Genomic DNA, 23,152 nt, shown 5'->3' with positions numbered 1-23,152 from the left:
CCTAGGTAGAATAACAACAACATAAAGGAAACCACAAATATCAATATTATTAAGTACTTTTTGCTGTTCAACTCAGGTATTGCAACAATCAGGTGGGATTTGGGGTCAAAGAACCATTTTTGCCATAAAATCATTATTTTCTGCTATCATTGAATTAGAATCCTAGAGTTGGAAGAGACCACAAGGGCCATTGAGTCCCACCCCCTGCCAAGCAGGAAACACCATCAGAGCACTCCTGACATATGGTTGTCAAGCCTCTGCTTAAAGACCTCCAAAGAAGGAGACTCCACCACACTCCTTGGCAGCAAATTCCACTGTCAAACAGCTCTTACTGTCAGGAAGTTCTTCCTAATGTTTAGGTGGAATCTTCTTTCTTGCAGTTTGGATCCATTGCTCCGTGTCCGCTTCTCTGGAGCAGCAGAAAACAACCTTTCTCCCTCCTCTATGTGACATCCTTTTATATATTTGAACATGGCTATCATATCACCCCTTAACCTCCTCTTCTCCAGGAATTAAGTAGCTTTAATAAATGAAAACAGAATCTCTTCTGCTATTTATAGTTTTCTTTGTATTAGCTGCTCTATGTTGTTCAACCCAGGTCTCACCAAATGTAGCATTTTGCAGAAAAGAATAATCCAGCACTGGAAGCCAAGATGGACAGCTGCCATGTATTTTATCATGTGCTCAGGTATGTAGGAACAGAGGTTAGCCAAAAACCACAAAAGACCAGCATGGTCAAGTTGATGGACCTGGCTCCATTCAAAGCAGGATCTTAGCGGCAGCTTCCTGCACCTATTTCCATTAATATGTTCTGAAGAGGAACATTCCATAAAATATTTATTTACATATTCATTATTTTTTGAAAGTAGCTTACAAAGATTCTCAGAGTAAGAACCTCAATCATGCCTGGTATCAGGAAAACAAGTAATGAGAGACCCAGATGGTACCAGCAGTGATTTGGTGGCTTTTCATGCACTCATCTCTGGCCTTGTTTAGTGTCCTTGTTGAGGACCTAGCAATGGCATCTGAGGCAAGGCGTTAGGGCTGAATAACTGGATCTCAGTTTATGATGGAAGAGTTGGTATGCCCTGAAGAAAAAGTGTGTGCTGAACAGCTCATGATGGGTGTAATTCTTTCCTTGGTAGGCAGCAGGCAGGTCATTATCGAAACTATAACATTAGTCAACATTTTATAAACAAGCATATACATTTTGGGATGAAAATTCCAGCCTACTAATCCATTTTAGATTTTGCTAGAGAAATATAAGCAAATGTTAAATTTTTACTTTCTTTTTAGCTGCTCCTTATTATTCAGCTCAGGTCTAAAAATAATTATATAACATTTAGGGGAAAAGATACAGCTCAGTATCCCAGCACTGGAGGCCAAGATGGAGAAGATCTCCACAGCCACCAGGTTTTCCCCTTTGGTGCTTAGATAGGTTGGAACAAAAGACACCCAAACACTGCAAAACACCAACATGCTGAAAGTGATGAATTTGGCTTCGTTGAAAACGTCCGGCAGCTTCCGAGCAAAGAAAGCCACAATGAAGCTGACAATGGCCAGCAGCCCCATGTAACCAAGAACATAGTAGAACATGTTGGCCGAGCCTTCATTGCATTCCAGGATGATTTCGTCCGGCAGAGAGTGCATGTCCAGATCTGGGAAAGGAGGGTCGCTACATAGCCAGACTATACAAATGCTTGTTTGGATAAAGGAGCAGCCAAGAACGACAGAGATGGAAAATCTTTTCCCCACCCATTTCCTCATCTTGGATCCTGGCTTGGTGGCCACGAAAGCCAGAACCACAGTGAGGGTTTTGGCCAAGACCGAAGAAACGGCTACTGAGAAGATGATACCGAAAGCAGTTTGTCTTAGCGTGCAGGTCCATGTCTGAGGCTGGCCAATGAAAAGCAAAGAGCAGAGGAAGCAGAGCAGGAGAGAGACGAGCAGCGTGTAGGTGAGATTCCGATTGTTGGCTTTGACAATGGGAGTGTTCCGGTTTTTGATGATGATTCCAAGAACCAAGGCTGTGGTTGCAGAAAGAGTCAGAGCCAAAAGAGCCAAGCTGATGCCAAAAGTTTCTCCAAAAGACAGGAAGTTTTCTCTTTTGGGAAGGCATTGGGTTTTCTCTTTGTTAGGATACTGATCTTCTCGGCAGAGTAGGCAATCACTGATATCTTGAAGGGGGAATAAATAAATCAGGCTTCCAGATACAGAGTTTTGGGTCTTGCTGAGGTACAATTATTTATAGTAAAGGATCAGGAAACTTTGAATGTTATTGTCCTATGTTTCAATGCAATTTACAGTATACAAAATATGAAACATTATATTTTCCAGGAAACCTTTAGACTATTTACCTGCTTTGTCTTTAGGGTAAGGTAAGAAGAAGAAGAGTTTGGATTTGATATCCCACTTTATCACTACCCTAAGGAGTCTCAAAGCGGCTAACAATCTTCTTTCCCTCCTTTCCCTTCCTCCCCCACAACAAGCACTCTGTGAGGTGAGTGAGACTGAGAGACTTCAGAGAAGTGTGACTGGCCCAAGGTCACCCAGCAGCTGCATGTGGAGGAGCGGGGAAGCAAACCCGGTTCACCAGATTACGAGTCCACCGCTCTTAACCACTACACCACACTGGCTCTCTAAGTTATTTTTTGAGTACTTAGGTTTCTTTCCAGTGGTTAATTAAATCAGACTTAACATCCAGAAGCTAAAGTCCTATACACACTGTCTAAATCATAAGCTCCATAACCTTCAAAGGGTTTATCTGTATTTACTCATGCATATGGTTAAAGTTTTGGTGTGTCTCTTGCACTCTTTTTGCTGTGTTTGCAGCACTCAAGTGACCACTCTGGGCACAAGCTTGGGCTGCTCAGACCCTTTCAAGGAATCTGGATGGAGAAATATTATTTACCAAAACCATGTTTCACAGTAGAAGGGGACCTTAAAAAGGAAGTTTCCTTGAACAATATAGAAAGCATTTCCTAGAAAGCAAAGCAAAAGTTTGCCCAGAAAGACAGCTTAACATCAACAGAAGACTTATACTGTTGATATAATCTAGTCAACACACCTGTATGGTTATAAAAAGCACAGTACTCTTGAATTGACAGTGCTAAAACTTTGGTGATTAAGTAAGCTGTTGTAGCAATCCCTGAAGTTTATGGGCACGGAGGTAAGCAGAATAGATGTTTATTAGCTGTTCATAAATCAGGGTGTTTGTCAGCTCCTTCTTGCACAGCTACCACAACAGAGCATTATGCTTTCTGAGATGTACATATCTCCCTTTTGACATAGCCAACTCCATCACAGATATTCAGAGCATGTTGTTTCCTACCTGTCTGGTTTGAAATCTTCCCTTCTGGACACGGAGCACAATCATAGCAACAAAATGGTTCCCCTTCTTTCCTTTGTCTGCTGTAACCTGGATGGCAGGGGTCATTGCACAAGGCCAAGGGAACCACCTAACCAAGAAAAAGAAGGCATTGCATGTATTCTGCTTTGCTCTCAGTTGTTCTTTCACTTTTCATCAACAGGGGGCTCTACTGAAATAAGGCACAAGGCGTTTGTTTCAGATGCAAGTTAGTGGTGCCAATCACCAAGATCTGTGCATATTAAAGCCAAGAAACAAATGTCCTGAACTTCTGCTAAACGTAAAGGTAAAGGGACCCCTGGCCATTAGGTCCAGTCGCAGACGACTCTGGGGTTGCAGCACTCATCTCACTTTATTGGCTGAAGGAGCCTGCGTACAGCTTCCGGGTCATGTGGCCAGCATGACTAAGCCGCTTCTGGCAAACCAGAGCAGCACACGGAAACGCCGTTTACCTTTCCGCCGGAGTGGTACCTATTTATCTACTTGCACTTTGATGTGCTTTCAAACTGCTAGGTTGGCAGGAGCAGGGACCGAGCAATGGGAGCTTATCCCATCATGGGGATTCGAACCGCCAACCTTCTGATCGGCAAGTCATAGGCTCTGTGGTTTAACCCACAGCGCCACCCATGTCCCTGAACTTCTGCTAGTGAGTGGATAAATGAAAGAAGGTGCGCAAGCCCATGGATCCCTTGATGTATGTTTCCCTTGATATATGTTTCCTTTAGAATATTTTTGTCAAGATGTGAAACTGCAGGGTGTTGAATCCTGGGAACCAGAATCACTACAGTGACACGTTCACAAACTCATCTAACAGGTTGTAAATGATTATAAAACAAATCTGACAAATATTTCCCAATGGACAATAGAAGTTGCAATTGGGTGCTACCTGGTTAAAACTTTGGTGCCATGTAATGATCTTCTCATTAATGCAGAAATCTTTGCCCAGTGGAGCTTGGGGATCCATTTCCCCAACTTTCACTCTTAAGAAGGACTTATTGGGGAAAGTCACCCAGTTGATTATATCAAATCCACCTTCTAGCTCATGGTTCTCATTAAAAAACACAGAGTCCCCAGCGCTGTTGTTAAAGAAGATATTCTTCAGGAAAGGTTGAAGCTACAGAGGAACAGGAGATTAGGTGGGAACAGAGAACACACAACAAAGATTCTGTTTTCTCATGCTGGGATAAACTCACAGTATTTCTTGAAACTTCTCTGGCTAGTGAAGGGAAATTCATTAGCCATGTGGTTTTTACTTGTTTCTCAAGGAGAACACCAGCAATGGCAAGTTGTTGCCACCATAACCCCATTTTCTTTCCTTCCTGGGACTTTGGAAAGGGAACAGCAGAGACACCTTCACAAAGCTACTGTCTTGATGAATCTACCAAAGAAGACAGTATGACCACCGGTTTCACAAATTACTATAAAAGAGAAGTTTATGAAGTTTAAACTGACACTCTCACATTCCCGCAGACAGACATACACTTCCATTTATCTCATAACTTCATGTATGAGAGACTGAGAAAGTGCTGCCACAGGCTGAAGGAGATCCTAGAACACAAAAAGACCGTAAACAGGATGCATATATTTGGGAGAAGAAAAGGCCAAGGAGTAAACCCTACAAAAATCCAGGGTAGAGTCCATAAGATGGTTGGGTGGCACCTTGAATGTCTCCTTCCAGAATTTTGTGCAGCCAAGTTGGTGCCATATTGCTCTGCTTTCCTCTGGAAATCAGTATCAGTGAGGTCAAGGGTGAGTCTTGTTGATGGAGCAGCCCAGGACCTCCGGACACACTGCCCAATCTTGCACCCTGTGGAGGTGACTGCAATGCTGCTAATGCCACAGTTTGACATAACCCTGGAGGCACACTCCATTGTTTCTCGACACAGATGGATTTCAACAACTGCCAGAGGAACCTTTATGCTAGTTTAGTATTTAAAAGCACTAGCAGAAGATAGAGAATTAGTCTGGCATTTCCTGGCTGCTGCCTATAATGGGGGGGGGGGACTCTCCAGCCATGGAATGATAGCCTATTCAATTGAGAATTGATCTGTTTTCCATGCTAGACCTTACCTGTGGTACATGAGATCCCACATAGTTTCCAAGCATCCCCTGTCCATTTTTTGTTCTGGATACACACATGGCATGCAAAGCATGTGCCACAGCATAGACAGCATTGTAGATGCTGTAGCTTTGGCTAGTCATTTGCATTTCAAAAAAAATCCCAGGAAGACTCTCCAATTTCTCTTCACCTGTGCAGCTTTGGTCCAATTCCACATCTAGAAACTTACAGCCAAATGCTTGTTCCCAGAAGAGCCTGAGAAAGTCATCAGCATCAGAGTGAGGATTGAGGTTCAGGAGAAAATTGTGGAACCCCTCAGCCTCATTGGAATGAATGGCAAAGGATAAGGCACCATGGAAGTTTTGAATATCTAGATCTCTGTGAAATGTTTCTGTAGAGAAATCCCAATCCGCGGTGAAAACCCACACCTTGTTTATAGGCCTCAAACTGAGCATCCCACCTACCATTAGCAACCACTGCAGACATGTCCTGGTGTTCGTGTCTGCAGTTACAACAAATACAACTACATTTGTTTCGCTTAGGGACCTGGCCTTATTCTGAAAGTCATTAAACATCTGAGAAGGATCAAGAAAGTCATTGGGGTTGGGCATTCTTTCAGCGACAGCTATACACATGTCATTTAGGGACAGCTGGTGTGTCAACGTTTTCACAAATGTTTCACCTTGATCATCATCTGTGACAAGGATTCCAACCCACTTCCACTGGAAAAACAGAAGAAGCTGGACAATCCCAGTGTACTGATGTGCTTCACTGGGGGCCATTTGATATGAGGAAGAAATGTGGTCTTTGTCACTCACCACCGGATTAAACGAAGAATAGGTGACCTAGAGTAGAGAAGAGGGTTCTTTTAAATCACCAGGTATCTTTGAATAATCAAACATATTGTTAAGTACATCAGGCTGCAGCAACAGGAGAGACAGAGACCTGGGCTATTCCCGTAGTTCATTTGACAGGTCAGAACCACCTTTGCAACTGGGGTATGGTAAGGACTCCAAGATCTCCTGCAATGATTTTGCCCTGAGATTATACATTAAGTCTGAATCATATGCCATAGCTGTGAAATCTTAATTCCATCCACATTCTTCTTACCTGGAGAATCTTATAAAGGCCCAAGATGGAGGCCATGTGGAAAGAAGTCTCAGGGTCAAGGCCCCCAATGACAGCAATCAGGTTCTTCTCAACACCACACTTGTAGTTGGGGACAGTCCTCTTCTGGCGAAACAGAAGATTCAAAGTATTCTGATAAGTCATCCTTGCATTGAGGTAGCTGTCATAGATCTGGAACCCCAAAGTGATATTGGGTAAAATCTTGGGGTTCTGATTGACCTCCTTCACAGCAAAGACTAAGGAAAGGACATGCTGGTAGTTTTTGGGTACTGTGCTGAAACAAGAGAAAGATGATGAATGTGATGGACTCACCTGCTGTTGCTGAAGTATCTGGTGCAGCATAATCCACACTAGACAGGTATACTTAGTCCAGGGGGAGAAAAGTACCCTAAAGGTAGTCGAAAGCAAAGAGAACTGAAATTGTTGCAGCAAGACTATGTCAAGGTCGCTATAGGAAACAAATCACAAGTTCCACCAAAAACAGAATGGGAAGCAAAAATGCATAAGGACATAGCTTTATATATCCCACAAGTTATTTAAGAATGAAGGAGGTCAAGTTTTATTAAACTCAATAATATTTCTAGCACACATACACACTTTCCTAAGAAGCCATGCCCCTAAACATTTCAACTGCCACTTTTAAGAATATGCTTCTATTTGAAACTGTGATGAGCATCAGGTAAGAATTCAAAAGTAGAACACAGGATAAATCAAATACATTATTATCATGGAAAGGTAAAAAGCACTGAAGATCTTGGAAGGTCTTGAATCTGGCGTGGAGAAAGTAGGTGGGGGAATATCCTCTATCTCAACAGACAAGAATTTGGGGACACTTTATGAGTCTGAATTTTTGAAGATGTTGGAAATTCAAAAGAAGATGTTTCTTCACACAGCACATACATAAACTATGGAGGCAGTGATGGTAATGGACCTGGATGGTTTCAAGAGTGGATTAGAGATATTTATGGCAGGGAAGGTTGTCAGTGGATGCTAAGTACAATGGCATTTCCATTCTCACAAGAAAAATAATAATATGAATTTCAAAGGATGCCTGTCAAAATAAAAAAATTCCTTCCAGTAGCACCTTAAAGACCAACTAAGTTAGTTCTTGGTATGAGCTTTCGTGTGCATGCACACTTCTTCAGATACAAGTGAAGAAGTGTGCATGCACACGAAAGCTCATACCAAGAACTAACTTAGTTGGTCTTTAAGGTGCTACTGGAAGGAATTTTTTTATTTTGACTATGGCAGACCAACACGGCTACCTATCTGTAAAAGGATGCCTGTGTTTCAGAAGGTTTGGATTACATAGGGTTGCCTTTAAAAGGTAATTGAATCCATTTTCTCCCCCCTTTCTTCTTACAGCCAGTCCAGGGAGTGGTTCTGCTTGTCATTTACTCTGACTCTATCCACTCCCACCCCCCCCACTCCCTTCAGCCCCACAAGTCCCATTGGGAACCTTCCAGCACTGTTCAGATGGCTTTCTGTTGCCCTTGTTACCTGGTTGTGATGATTATTATAACTTAGGGCTCCCCCCTCACTTCAGAGATATATATATAAAAAAATCATGTTCTTACACATATTCCTCAACAAGCATTTCCCGTGGGTTCTCCTTGAAGTTTAGTGGAGTGAAGGATGGTGCTTGCAGCTGTGAAGTGATACAACCGATGATGAAGTGCCCTGGCTGATAATACTGGTGTTGGATGTGAATGGGGTCAGTCACACAATACAAGGCAGCAGGTACCAAAAACAGAGGGAACACTATGAGTAGCAGCAACAAGAACAACACTAACATTTTGTCATGAAAATCTTCTTCTCTTAACTCTAAATCACCATGTTCTATCTAGGCTCATTACCACCATCCACTGTCAGACGATTTTAGCACCTATTGCTGCCCCAGCTCTGGTCTCTAGGTAGAACAGTTCTCGTTGGCACTGGGGTTGCATTTTAAAAAGGATTCTGAATTTTCTTTATGGTCTATGGACTTCAAAATGCCATGTGGATATTGCCAAAGGAAGAGTGAATCACAGTGAACTGAGATAATTGTGTGTTTCACAGTCCCTGGAGCATTGCACTCTTTGTGACACCATCTGCAGTGAACAAAACATGTTTTCTCCCTCTTGACAAGAACCTTCTCTGTTCCATTGTGGATCAGGCAAAACTTTTGGGCTCAGGAAGGTCTGGATGGGTGTAGAAATAGCGATGGGTTAACTGGCCCATAGAGTGGAAGCACTGACGTTCAATGATGTTCCAGAAGAAGAAGTGATCCACTGTACAGAAAAATGTTTTCAATGTGCAAGGGAATGTCATGGAATTCTACTCAACATTGATCCAGAGTAGAGCTTCAATGTATAGTTAGCAGAGTAAAAACTTAAACACATTGCAGGATTCCCCCAAAATAGACCAGAGGCAATTAATATTCCATCCAGCAGAGCTTTACTGCTACTGAAGGCAAATGAGCATAATGGTCACAAATCCAATACATTCAGGATTGGGGCAGTCCATAAGAATTCCAGTTGCAGCAGACTTAATTTAAATTTACAATAAATTATAATAAGACTAAACCTCAACCCTACATACAGAACACTGCACCTGAAAAGGTAGAAAGAGAAAGTGAAACCCAGGCTCCTTCTGGTCTCTTATTATAGTCAGCATTACGGTGACAGAAGAGATTACAGAACAAGTCTAAGCCAGCTATACTTAGTTTCTCTGAAGGAATAACCCAAACATCACAAATCTTCTGCTTGCTTCTTTCACACAGAGAAGCTCCCAGAAACCTCTTGAATGAATTAGAATAGGAAATATCTCTACACATCAGATCAATACTTTCCGTACCAAGAAATGCAATCTGACAGTCAGGTCCATATATATATTTTTCAAAAATTTTATTGATTTTTACAATATTAACGACAAACAAAAACAGAAAACAACAAAATAACAAACATAAATCATAACCTTATTAAAAATAACAGTTATTAACTTTGTAAAGCGACTTCCTCATTTCCCCTTAGTTGAATTTCATTGCAAATCCTTATAACGGTTTTCCAAAACCCAATTTTTATACACTTTAAATTGAACATTAACATCTTTAAATCTTCTCCTTATAGTATTAAACACATTATTTTATCAGTTAACATAAATACAATCCTAAGCCCATTAAATATCTGGAAGCTATTTCCGATTAGTTTAGCTTAACACATTTAACTAAATAATCATTAAATTTATTCCATTCCTCGTGGTATTCCTCCTCCTTCTGGTCTCGGACTCTTCCGGTTAGGTCGGCTAGCTCCAAAAAGTCCATAATCTTCATCTGCCATTCTTCTACTGTTGGTATTTCTTGGGTTTTCCACTTTTTAGCTAACAAAATACGAGCCACAGTTGTGGCATACAAAAATAGTTTAACATCTTTCTTGGGCATTTCCAAACCTGTTATTCCAACAAGAAAGGCCTCTGGTTTCTTTATAAATGTATATTTCAACATTTTTTTCAATTCATTATAAATCTTTTCCCAGAAGTCTTTCACCTTGGGACAGGTCCACCACATATGAAAGAATGTTCCTTCCTTCTCTTTACAACCAAAATGGTCAAAGGCCTGGAAACGATGCCTTATGAGGAACGGCTAAGGGAGCTGGGCATGTTTAGCCTGGAGAAGAGGAGGTTAAGGGGTGATATGATAGCCATGTTCAAATATATAAAAGGATGTCACATAGAGGAGGGAGAAAGGTTGTTTTCTGCTGCTCCAGAGAAGCGGACACGGAGCAATGGATCCAAACTACAAGAAAGAAGATTCCACCTCAACATTAGGAAGAACTTCCTGACAGTAAGAGCTGTTCGACAGTGGAATTTGCTGCCAAGGAGTGTGGTGGAGTCTCCTTCTTTGGAGGTCTTTAAGCAGAGGCTTGACAACCATATGTCAGGAGTGCTCTGATGGTGTTTCCTGCTTGGCAGGGGGTTGGACTCGATGGCCCTTGTGGGCTCTTCCAACTCTAGGATTCTATGATTCTATGATTCTATGATTCTATGATTCTACATTTCCAACATATATTATCACAATTGTGATACATCTTTGCTAATTTTACAGGAGTCAAATACCATCTATACATCATCTTCATAATATTTTCCTTTAACAAAGTACATGCAGTGAACTTGACCCCTTTCTTCTACAATCTTTCCCAGTCTTCAAACATTGTATTATGTCCTAAATCTCTTGCCCAATCTATCATCACAGATTTAACTTGTTCATCTTTCGTATGCCACTCCAGCAAAAGCTTGTACATTTTAGATAATTTTTTACCTTTAGTATCCCACAACTCCGCCTCCAACTTGGATTTTTCCAAGGCAAAACCATTTCTCTTATCCAGTTTATACAATTCATTAATCTGGTGGTAATGTAGCCAATTTAGCTTATCTTTTATTTGCTCAAATGGTTTTAATTTATAACCTTCCTCCTCCACTATTAATAAATCATAATATCTCAACCATTTGGTATCCATATTTAATTTTTTCTGGGCCTTTGCCTCCATTGGTGAAAGCCATCCGGGCATCTTTCTTTCTAAAAGGTCTTTGTATTTTATCCAAACATTATATAATAATTTCCTAATTATATGCTTTTTAAATGCTTTATAGGCTTTTACCTTATCATACCACAAATATGCATGCCAACCAAACACATTATCGAATCCCTCCAAGTCTAATTTTATCCAGTCTTTAATCCAACAAAGTGCAGCAGCTTCAAAATAAATTTTTAAATCTGGCAGAGAGAATCCCCCTCTTTCTTTGGAATCCGTTAGTAATTTATATTTAATTCTGGGTTTTCGCCCCTGACAGTCAGGTCCAGATAAAATAGTGTCTTGAATAGCAATAGCTCTTTCCCAAATACCTAGGACAGCCAGCCCCAGTTAGGGAGCACAATACTGTATTAGGGCACAATGCTGAGAATCCTCTTTCCTGCTCCCAAACTCAACTCCCAAGAGCCATCCAGTCTAACCACCTGTGGTTAATACTAATACTAATACTGTAAAGTCTCATTCATATTGTTGTAATGCTGGTCTTGATAATTTTAGTGCAATGCACATAACGCTGTCATGTACAGAAACCAAACGTTTCTTTTTCAGATATGGACGACTGCTTTCCATGTCCACAAGATCATTATCCAAACCTAGAACAGGATTCGTGCATTCCAAAATGCATCAGTTTCTTGTCTTATACAGAGCCTTTGGGGATCAGTCTGGCCACTTTGGCTCTTTCGTTTTCCTTCATCACAGCTTTGGTGCTTTGCACCTTCATTAAGCACCGGGACACTCCCATCGTCAAAGCCAACAATTAATGCTCTCGTTGCGTGATTCAGCAGGATGGTGGATCTATCGGTATGCTCAGTAGATGCACATCTTGATCATTCTCCAGACTGCAAATCTAGTGAATTGACTACATGTTACTGGTGCCTGATACTATGGGTTGTATCCAACATTAGTCATACTCAGAGTAGACCCATTGAATTCATGGACCTAAATTAGTTATTCCATTAATTTAAATGGGTCTGCTCTAAGCATTACTAACTTTGGATGCAACTCTGTGCGTTTCTTCCTAATATGTTCAACTCTTATCTAACCATACTGTTTACTCAATGGCCACTGAAGTTTTCATCTGGATTTCCAAAAGTATTTCTTTCTTTAAAACCTTCTAAATATGAGACCTTTTATGTAGACTTTGAAAACAAGTCATTTGTGGTTGATTAGTCTTATTCCAGGCTCACTTGTTTTCTGGGGGGCTTTTCAGTTGCTCTTGGTTATTACAAGCTGATGCCTCTCTTGCTGTCCACGTGATGAAGACCACAGAAGACCTGCCGAGATCAGATAAACATGTTGTCCGCATTGTCTCACAGAATCTGTGATTCTAAATAGGCAATTATTGTGCTTCCTAACTATCAAATTAAACATGATGACTCCTACTTTTCCACAAAGTCCCAAAGGAGCTTCAGTACTAATCATCAGCAAAACCATGCACAGAAGAAGGAAGTATGCTGTTAATAAACCTTGTATCATTCCATGCTGGGGCTAGAGACAGTCAGGGCTCTTGTCAGTTTGCTCATTGATACTTTATATTGTGCAGTTTGAGCTGTGCATCGACCTACTGTGTCTCCATTCAAGCCATGTTTGAAGATAATGAGTATGAATGGGTGTGGAGAAGAATTTATTTCTTGCAAGTTGGTGGCATCTGTAGTATTAGTACTAGTGTTTTTGCCTCAGGTAGTGTGCAAGATTCCAAATGTCAAATGCGGCATCAGTGACCCTCTTCCTATTCTTCATAAGTTCCACCATCCAGGAGATCTCACCATTGCTGGCATCGTGTCTATGATGTACATATTTTCCACTCCAATAACGTTCATAGAATGTCCCTCAATGGACCTCTTTGATGGAACTTTGTAAGATTTTCAAACTTTCCATTATACGGATCACCAACGTGGCACCTGTGGGGTATGCATGCACCCCCAGAGATCTTCCCTGGTGCCCACAGGGTTCCCCCCCTTGATCCACTGAAATTAATCTTGAAAGATGTCTTGTATTATAGCCGATAGAGAAGGTTGCCCTATGTGTTTGGTATGTGTTTCAAGTTTGCAAATGGGACTATGGCTCTCCAAAGCTTGGTTTGCCTGATATATTAAATAGCCTGTCCTATGAATCCCATGGAGTTTTGTGGGCCTTCCATGAGTATCTGGTTGGTCACTATGTGACTGAGCTCTGGAAAAGATGGATCTTAGGTTAGAGCCCCTACAAACTGGGATTACCATCAAAGGAGTGATTCAACTAATGGTGTTGCAGGGACCTTCTCTGGTGATCTTAACTTCCACTTGCCTCTGATTATCTTGGACACAAAATGTTGAAATAATTTGCATTCAACACACTAAATTTGCCTTAAAAATAGTTTGCTATCCAACAACCAGCTTCTACAGATTATAAATTGCCACATTCCAAAATGATCATTGATATTTGGAAGCACAAATATTTAAAAAGGGTGGATGCTACCCTTACTAGTAAACTAGCTAAATTCTTGAGTCATAAAACTCAATTTCTTTTCTAAGAACATTAGCCCATGTTCTCTCATGATGTTTAACTCCTCTCCCAATAAAAATAAGGACATGAATTCCCAATTAATCTCCTCAGAGCTTCCTCTATTCTTGGGAAGCTCAAAAAATTTTTGTATTTTGATTTTAATGGCACCCTCCATCCTAACATCACAGAAGAATTATATATAGAGAATAGACCCTCTAAGTGGTTTACAAAGAAATAAGATAGAGCAAAGTTCATTACTGTAGCCATGAAAACTAGACCACAGTTCTTAAAAGGAAGGTGAGTTATGGATAAAAATGGTCCGTTTTTAACTATTTTTGATTGTTCAGGGATTTTGTTCACTCTCATTTTATAAGGTGCAATTTGTCGGCATGTATATGTTTTTAGAAATGAGACAATGTCAAATCCTGGATGCCATTCTGAAAACCAACACTAAGAAATTCAAATCTCCCAAATATGCGAAAAAACTTCCAATGAGAAATTTGCATCCTAGTACTTACCAACTTCTCTCAAAATAGTATTGGGTGACTGAGCCCATATGACAAAAGGCAAACTCTGCATGACAACATTTCTTCATCCTTGGGATGGAAACAATTTGTGAATCCTCCAATCCTCTCATTTCAGGGTCATGCTACAGATCTACCAGCATGTCCTGGCACTGATATTTGCTGTAGAGGAGATCAATGAAAATCCCAAGATTTTGCCTAATATCACCCTGGGCTTCCATATCTACAATAGTTATTTCAATCCAAGATGGACCTATCAGGCCTCACTGGAGCTCTTCTCCACCCAGGGCAGATTCATCCCTAACTACAAATGTGATAATGTCAACAATCCAGTAGCTGTCATTGGGGGGCCCACCTCTGAAGTTTGTCTCCACATAGCAGACATCCTGTGCATCTACAAAATCCCACAGGTATGGCATACACCAGAGCATGGGAGTAATTTTCACTTCACTTGTGTTTTGGTGATTTGAAGATTTTTAGGCTGTTTCCAAGGTCAGTTTGTACATTCAGAAAAGTTAAGTACTGAATATATCCTTGTCTTCAGAATACAGAGTGCTTTAATGTGTTGAGCCATCTGTAGGGGTTGGGGTTAAATATTTCAGTGTAAAAGGGGAAAGGATCAGCCTGATGTTCTCACAGACATTGAGTCTGAAGAGGTCCACTCCTCCTGGGAAAGCTCCACTACTTAACTTATAAGTTAGCTATATATGTCAGTCCCAAGAAACCTGTCTTAAGGACTTACATTTCCTCTTTGCCTTGTATATTTCAAACTCAGAGGAGGGATATGGAAGGAACTGTAGGTTTTCTCCAGGGAAAAACAGTCAATAAGCAGCAATGTTTGTTAATGTACAAAGAAGTACAAAGTTCTCTTTGCTTATCTTGTACACCTTCATATTATGAAGGTGAAGTTCACAGGGGAAATGAAGGTCTGATGTTTTTGAGGAAGGTATCCTTCAACACTTTTTCAGAATGGGAGAGTAAAGGCAAGAATGAGAGAACAAATTTTTAAGAATAGTTTTATTAATTTTTTTTTAAAAAATTAAGTGATTCTGCAAACTGCAATGTTTTCACACAAGATCTGATGATATTATACATAACATATATACACTTATTTATCATTGTCAGACAAATCCAGACATAAAATAAAGCCAAAGTAAATAAACCACAGGTATGTGAAGGCTTTAAAAGAAGCAAATAGAACCATTTATAGCATAGAAATGATAGTTAAACAAGACAAGCTTGCAAAAAAAAAAAAAAATGACCCTCATTTTACCAAGTAGAAGCAATTAAAGTATTCAAATATCCTGAGTCCTTGGCCATGTTCCTCCTTGCTTGGAAATGAAATCAAGTCAGACCCTACTCTCTCTAAGCATAGCTGGGGAAGCATAGCAGAAATGGGGAAGATTTTCCAGCCCAAGGACCACATTCCCTCCTGAGCAACCTTTTGAGAGCTCTGCAATTGATGGTTGAGGTGAGAGGCAAAAGTGGTAGTGCAATGAATGTAAATGTTACCTTTGTACAGTAGGATAAGTCTTTTTACAGGCACCCCTCTGAATCTTCCTTCCAGACCTCTGTTGAAGGTGTGTAGCAGAGCTAGTGGGGTGGTTGTTCCAGGGCTAGCTTGAGAGCATTGGCAGGTCACACTGTCCAAAGTAGGGTCTGAGGTGTCCTAATCCTGGTGTATATGAATGCTCAGCCTCTTTGTACCTCACAAACACATGAAATTCTCAGCAGCATTCAATAAATGCAGACTTCTTAAAAAGGTAAAGGTAAAGGTACCCCTGTCCGTACGGGCCAGTCGTGTCCGACTCTAGGGTTGTGCGCTCATCTCACTCTAGAGGCCGGGAGCCAGCGCTGTCCGGAGACACTTCCGGGTCACGTGGCCAGCATGACGAAGCTGCTCTGGCGAACCAGCACCAGCGCAGCACACGGAAACGCCGTTTACCTTCCCGCTATAAAGCGGTACCTATTTATCTACTTGCACTTAAGGGTGCTTTCGAACTGCTAGGTGGGCAGGAGCTGGGACCGAAAGACGGGAGCTCACCCCGCCGCAGGGATTCGAACCGCCGACCATGCGATCGGCAAGCCCTAGGCGCTGAGGTTTTACCCACAGTGCCACCCGCGTCCCTGCAGACTTCTTAATCAAGGTTAAATCTTCTTTAATGTTTGGCATACAACTTCAACAGAATGAAACGACACAGAATTATCCCTCCCCCTTTAATTTTGGAAATTTCCTGCTCTTTTGTCCTCCTTTCATTTCTTCAGCTCATATATGGTTCTGCTCCAGTGACCAAGCAGACAACCCAGACCGTTTTCCACCACCAGATGTTCCCAGATGTGGCTCATCAGTATAAAGGGATTCTCCAATTACTGCTGCATTTCAGGTGGACGTGGGTTGGGGTGCTGTCTGTGAGCGATGCCAATGGAGAGACATTTGTAAGCAACATACTTCCCCAGTTTGTCAAGAGAGGGATTTGCTTTGATTTCATTGAAAGATTCCCAGTAATGACTAACTCCAATGACATTGCTGTCATAGTGTCAGAAGGGATGGAAACAAGCAATATTGTCAAGAGAAGCACTGCTGATGCGGTGATCATCCAGGGGGAAATTGATACCATTATAATTTTGAGAATGTTTCACGAGTATTCACAACTTGAGGACACATCACTAAAAGGAAAAGATAAAGTCTGGATTATGACAACTCAGATGGATTTCACATCAGTTCCATTCCAAAGGACTTGCGACATAGACTTATTCCATGGTTCAATAGTCTTTGCTGTCCACTCAAAGGAAGTGTCAGCTTTCCAGAAATTTCTCCAGATGAGAAACCCTACTTCAGACAAAGAATATGACTTTATCAAGGTATTTTGGGAAGAAGCATTTGAATGTTTTTTACCGAGACCTATGGACAACAGGCAGGATGGTGAGATCTGCAGTGGGAAGGAGAAGCTGGAGACTCTGCCTGCCTCTGTTTTTGAAATGAGCATGACAGGCCACAGCTACAGTGTTTACACTGCTGTCTTTGCTGTGGCACATGCATTGCATGCCATGCATTCATCGAGGTTCAAGCACAGAGCATTGATGGATGAGGGAAGAATGAAGCTTCTGAGTCAACAGTTATGGAAGGTAATGTCTTGAGGAAACTTATGCAGGAAACACCACCATATCTGGGAGAACAAAAAGTGGAATCCAGACAGTGTATAAAGCTGTCTATCAAGGCTATTTTGCATCTAAAAGCCAAATCCCTTAAGAAATTGAATGCATGACTTGGCATTGCGTTCCTTTTAAAAACTGTAAATAATAGTTGCTAGGATTTTAGCAGTGGTTCAGAGGGAATTTGATCATTTTTTCATATCGATGGAAGCCAGTGTGTGTGCATGGGTGTGTGTCTATGTAATAACTTTCATTAGAAGTGTCACACAGGAAGAAAGGATTTAGGCTAATCCTGGCTTCCTGTCCTCCAACTTTTCTGTCAACTCCAAGTATCATCACACAGTTTTGCTCTTAGTCCTGTCATAGATTCCATTTTGTTAAGTTTATCTAGGAAACATGAATAAACAGAGGAAGGCCAATTATATTGAATCAGACCATCGGTCTGTCTAGCTCAATCTTATTTACACTGGCTGGCAGCTCCTTGGGACTTTGCCAGACCTACCTGGAGATGTCAGAGACTGGACCTGGGATGCGCTGCATGCAAAGCACACGCTCTATCACCGAGTTTGTCTTTCCCTATGTAGGGATTGTTTATAGCGCACCCATGCTTTTAAGTAGGACCTAGAGATGGATGTGTACATATGAGTTGAATCCTGAGGAGCAAGTTGAACTCAAGAGCTACCAGATGCTGCTAGATATAAAGGCTATGTTCTACCACCATAGTTGGAGTCCGTATGCCTCTGAATACTAACTGTTGAGAACCACACTGAGGACAATATTTTTCCTCCCAGGATTTCCATGGTTGGTCAGTGTGAGAGCATGATGCTAGGCTTTGCCGATCATCCTCTGGTATATCTGAGATTCCACCAAAATACAGATTCATTACCCATATCCTTTAACACCCCAATCTTCTTGTTCTTATATTTCCTTCCAAAATTTAGCTCAACCATTTTCTGAGAAGAACCTCATATAATAGCAGTTCTGGTGAATCAATTTCCTTCAATAAAAATGGAGAGTTAGAAACAGGATTTGATATCACCAACTGGGTGACATTCCCAAACCAGTCCTTCCTGAGAGCCAGAGTTGGAAAGATAGATCCCATGGCACCACGGGAAGAAACGTTCACCATTTCTGAGAATGCTATTGTGTGGCCCAAGAGCTTTAATCAGGTAAAGGCCATTCAGGTGGTGCTATAGTCAAACATTCTGTGGTTCACAGGTCACTCTGGGAACCTTGGATTGAATTGTTTTGGTCAAATGTTTTAAGCAAGCATGTCAAGCAGGTAGAAATTGATGAAAGAAAGAAAGAAAGAAAGAGAGGGAGGGAGGGAGGGGGGAGGGGGGGAGGATCAAGAAATTATCTGATTCAGGTATAATCCTGCAGGTACAGGAAAGGGAGGCTTGCTCCAGATTGCAAAATGAAACAAAATCCTCCGTGATTCAAAATAACCCTTGAGGTACAAACTTGCAAAAATTAAAACATTCTTTTCTTTCATGTATGGACAGGCACAGCCCCTTTCTGTGTGCAATGACAATTGTCACCCGGGATATCAGAAGGCCAAGAAGGAAGGGAAGCCATTTTGCTGCTATGATTGCATTCCATGTCCGGAAGGGAAGATCTCAAAACAGAAGGGTAAGAAATATCATGCACACAGTTTATCAGGGATATTGACATCAGGATATAGAGAGAGTCATTTCCCTTGTGTCAAAAGAGTGGTTCACAGTTCTACAGTGGTGGTAGCTGCTGATATGAATGAAGATGCAGTCTGAGAAACTGACATGTAGTCAACATAGCCCAGTCCAAGAAGCCAAACCCTCCCTGATGACGCCACCTGCACAGCCAGTTGTTTACCTCCAGTATTTCCCTCTCTCTTCCTGGGCCATGACCTTCAACAGGAAGGAGTTATGAAAAGGCCACCTGTGTCTCAAGGCCCTCCAGCTTCCTGCCCCAAGTCACACAGCCCCTTGCTATACAAGGTTGTTGCAGCAGTATGGTTAGTACCCACATGGATCAGAAGGAAAGGGTTGTGGTGAGTGGGCTTTATAAGACCTGGCAATTTCTCTGCCACATCCTGAATCTTTGTACCTTGAAGACACCACACATGATACATAAATTCCATTCATGAATTGCTTCCTGTAAAACAGCTTAAAGCAATCTAACAATAAAATATCAACAATGGAATGCCACAATTTTCAAAAGGTAATGTCAAAGTGACACAGACCAAACTCATTCACTCATTTTAAAGACTTATGCACCACCTTTCAGTCTCTTGCCTCTTGAGGTGAAATGCAAAAGAACAGGAAGCAACATGTACTCATCCCAGACCCAGCAGCTCAAAATCATCTATGCGATTGATTGGGCCAAAGTGTGCTTTTTTGCCTCTATGCAGTACAAAAGAAATTGACAATTGGTGCTGTCAACTGCCTTTGTACAGTTGGTGCAGAATGTTCTTGCTGACAGGGAAAGGGTTAACAGTGGTCCCTGCAGCTGATCCTTCAGCAGTCAGTGGAGACGGCAAGGCTGCCCTTCCCCAGACCAAGAGGAGAAGCCGTTTGTTCCACGCCACCCCAACAATAAGTAGTAGGGAAAGAGATATTCATTGACAGAACTGAGGACCCAGTGCTGCTGGGTTGCTCATCTGTGAGAACAACATCTTGTAAATATTTATATTTCAATTTTTCACCTGACAACATTCATCCAGGTCTTTCTCATATTTAGATTTGATTATTTCAAAGCTGATGTTTTCTTTTCTAGATATGGAGAACTGTTTCCAGTGTCCAGAAGATCAGTTTCCAAATGACGACCAGGATTCATGTATTCCAAAATATATAACCTTCCTGACGTATGAAGAACCTTTGGGAATCACTTTGACCGGTTCTGCTCTTTCCTTGTCTTTCATCACAGCTTTGGTGCTGGGAATCTTCATTATGCACAGGGACACTCCCATAGTCAAAGCCAACAACCGGAGCCTCACCTACCTTCTCCTTCTCTCCCTCCTTCTCTCCTTTCTTTGTGTTTTGCTATTCATTGGCCAGCCTGAAAGTCTCACCTGTCTTCTTCTTGAGTCATGGAAGATGGCCGCCGAACTAGCTGCAGAGTTCTGGAGGTTATCTGAGGCAAGTTCTAAATCTGCTTTTTAAACAGGCTCGACATTGAGCCAACCTTTGAAACTCCCTTTATAATATATTTTAACTCCTCCAGAGTTCTTAAGTAGGTTAATAGTCTTTTTAGCCTGTTGCTTTTTAAAAAAGAGCTCCTTTGCTACCTTGTTACCTTGTTATCTTGATGTCCGGAGGGTTTGCTCCCCGCGATGCCGACAATAAGGAAAACGGGTGACAGCTGATTTATTGCCAACTCCGTGCTACGCTCTGAACTATAAGCTATCAAATTACAAATCATAAACAGCTATCCCAAATCTTGCCTCATTTTGGACTTTAGCCCATAGCTGGGTGGACAAAGATTTACAAATGGTACTTACTAGAAAGAAACGTAGGGACCTGGGGATAGTGACAAGTCCATTGTTCCAGGAGTGCTATGAGAAACAGAGTAAAATCACGCAATACTTTTTACACACAAGGGACAACGAGAATGGAAATGGAAATGGAAATGAGCAAAAGATGGCTGAGATGGCTGAGTTGAAGCAGGATGAGGCTCTTCTTTTTCCCTCTGCTGCTCAAGATCACTCAACCTTCTCTAGAGGAATACAGGACACAGAGAATAACAACCAAAATAGAAATACGATGAGCCTGGCCCATGAAATAGTCTTGGCTGAGATATTATCTACAGAGTTACAGGAAGAAACCCGAAACTCCCAGAAACCCCAGACTTCATCTATGGGCTCCCAGACGGAAAATAATGACTGCTATCCTCAAGACTGGCTGCTCTCTATAAATCTGGATCTGGCAGCTATGAAAAAATACTTAACAATAACAAATGGGCTGCTCCTGACATTAGTGGAAAATTATCCCCTCCAAACTAAAGGCTCAGAACCTCATGGTGTTGATCTACAAACCACTCCTCAAGAGCCAGAATATACAAAGCAACCAGCAACCAGCAAGTGCACACAAGGATCAGCAGCGGAAAATCATTTACACCAAGGAAAGGACATAGGGCTGTATGTATCTGTCCCTAAAACTGAATTTCCTATCGAAGTAAATCAAAAGAAGCGAGGCATTAGTAAGAGATCCCATAAGAAGAAAGCTGAAACTAAAAAGAAAAGTAAGAACATAAAAACTGCAAGGAAATCTGTTACAAACCGACGTGCATGCAAAGTATGCTGGAAAAGACTATATAAGCTGATTCCAACAAAATCAAAAACAAACTCCAATAAACCTGCTACACATGGCAGCAGAGAGAACAACAGTGTGGATCCAGGAAAAAAGATCCAGCTGAAGTCTTTGAAAGAAACATCATTGCTGCCTAATAAAACAAGTGAGGAAACGGAATCACTACCCGGGTGCCCTATGCTGAAACCCCAAGGATCCATAAATATTAAAGAAGACTCACCCCATACTATTGATTATGGCAGATTTCAAGATGAGCCAGTAGCAGGGCAAGACTTGCCCCAGGATAAAGGATGGAAACTGATGTTGGCAGATAGGAAGTTAGCTTTTCTTAACTACCCGAAGCCAAAGGGCTTCCTTACACAGGAAGAACGCTCGGTGCATTTTGTGAATATTTTAGATGATATGCTACCAGGGAAGATAAAATTAAATGACATTACCTCAGTTGATTTCATATTCTACAATGGATATTCTCTGCGAGTGATTGCCTCCTTCAAAGATCAAAACTTGGCTAAATATATATATAGATCAAGACATCTGCTGTCAAAGAAAAGGATAACGGTAACAAGATTCTTCGAAAACAGCACATGTTTGAAATTGTTCCCTGATGAGTTTACGACAGCTGAGATAAGATTTACTTGTAAACCAAAGGAGGAGAGAGGACACTCAAAAGACAAACTGGAACATACTGAGCAAGGGCCCTTGAAACCAAGACAGGAGATGAGATTGCCTAATGAGGGGATGGATAACTTCTACCCAGAAGAAAAGGCATTAATAAACCAGTTTGGATTGTTGCCTTTCTTTGCCCAATCTGAGATCTTGAGAAGATTGGAGACCCTTAGAAATAAGTTAACAGAGATGAATGCTCAGGAAAAAGTAAGAGAGAAAGAACTGGCAACGGACCAATTGAAGAAAGAGAACCTCTCTGTAAAAGCCAAGACAGACCTCATGAAAGATTACTTTTATAATACCTCTACAACTGCGGAGATAAACCTGTTAACAACAGATCTAACACAGTGCGTAAGGGACAGCAACAATCTACCATCTAAGAAGGAAACCATCCCTATGGCAACCACGAAAGACTACCCTCATATTACCTCTGCAGTTGCAGAGATAAACCTGAAAACAACAGATCTAACACAGTGCGTAAGGGATAGCAACAATCTACCATCTAAGAAGGAAACCATCCCTATGGCAACCACGAAAGACTACCCTCATATTACCTCTGCAGTTGCAGAGATAAACCTGAAAACAACAGATCTAACACAGTGCGTAAGGGATAGCAACAACCTACCATCTAAGAAGGAAACCATCCCTATGACAACCACAACGCGCTCTTGGACCAGCATGAGATACCTGGATGAGGATGAACTTGGTATCAGTCAAATAGAACACCTCAAGGTAGATTCGCCAAAAAAAGGAGTACTGATCACTAACGTTAGCACGCTGCACCCTTCAACTGATTCCATTGAGTACCTGGGCGATAATACATCTATGGACATTGCCAAAATGAATGAAATCCAACCAACAGATAAAAAGATAGGCCCAAAAAATCTTTCAAAGGCAAATTGACTAAGATCAATTTTTGG

At 41.4% G+C, this 23,152-nt stretch overlaps 1 protein-coding gene across 1 annotated transcript in view; it reads right to left on the bottom strand.

Moving 5' to 3' along the window:
- LOC308575594 (vomeronasal type-2 receptor 26-like) overlaps positions 1–12,425 on the bottom strand; it is a gene marked incomplete at both ends in the record, with an annotated part of 167,575 nt that extends 155,150 nt beyond the window's left edge. The window contains 5 exons of the mRNA XM_081174345.1: positions 3,332–3,418; positions 4,254–4,481; positions 5,891–6,271; positions 6,537–6,828; positions 12,307–12,425. Of these exons, the coding sequence (XP_081030471.1) occupies positions 3,332–3,418; positions 4,254–4,481; positions 5,891–6,271; positions 6,537–6,828; positions 12,307–12,425 (1,107 nt within the window). The remainder of the gene's footprint in view (positions 1–3,331; positions 3,419–4,253; positions 4,482–5,890; positions 6,272–6,536; positions 6,829–12,306) is intronic.
- Between the last annotated feature and the right edge of the window lie 10,727 nt (positions 12,426–23,152).

This window comes from Podarcis bocagei (assembly GCF_964188305.1).
Source record: "Podarcis bocagei genome assembly, chromosome: 16".
NCBI classification, from domain to species: Eukaryota; Metazoa; Chordata; class Lepidosauria; order Squamata; family Lacertidae; genus Podarcis; species Podarcis bocagei.
The sequence above is the reverse complement of the archived record's forward strand: the minus strand, read 5'-3'. Positions and strand labels throughout refer to the sequence as shown.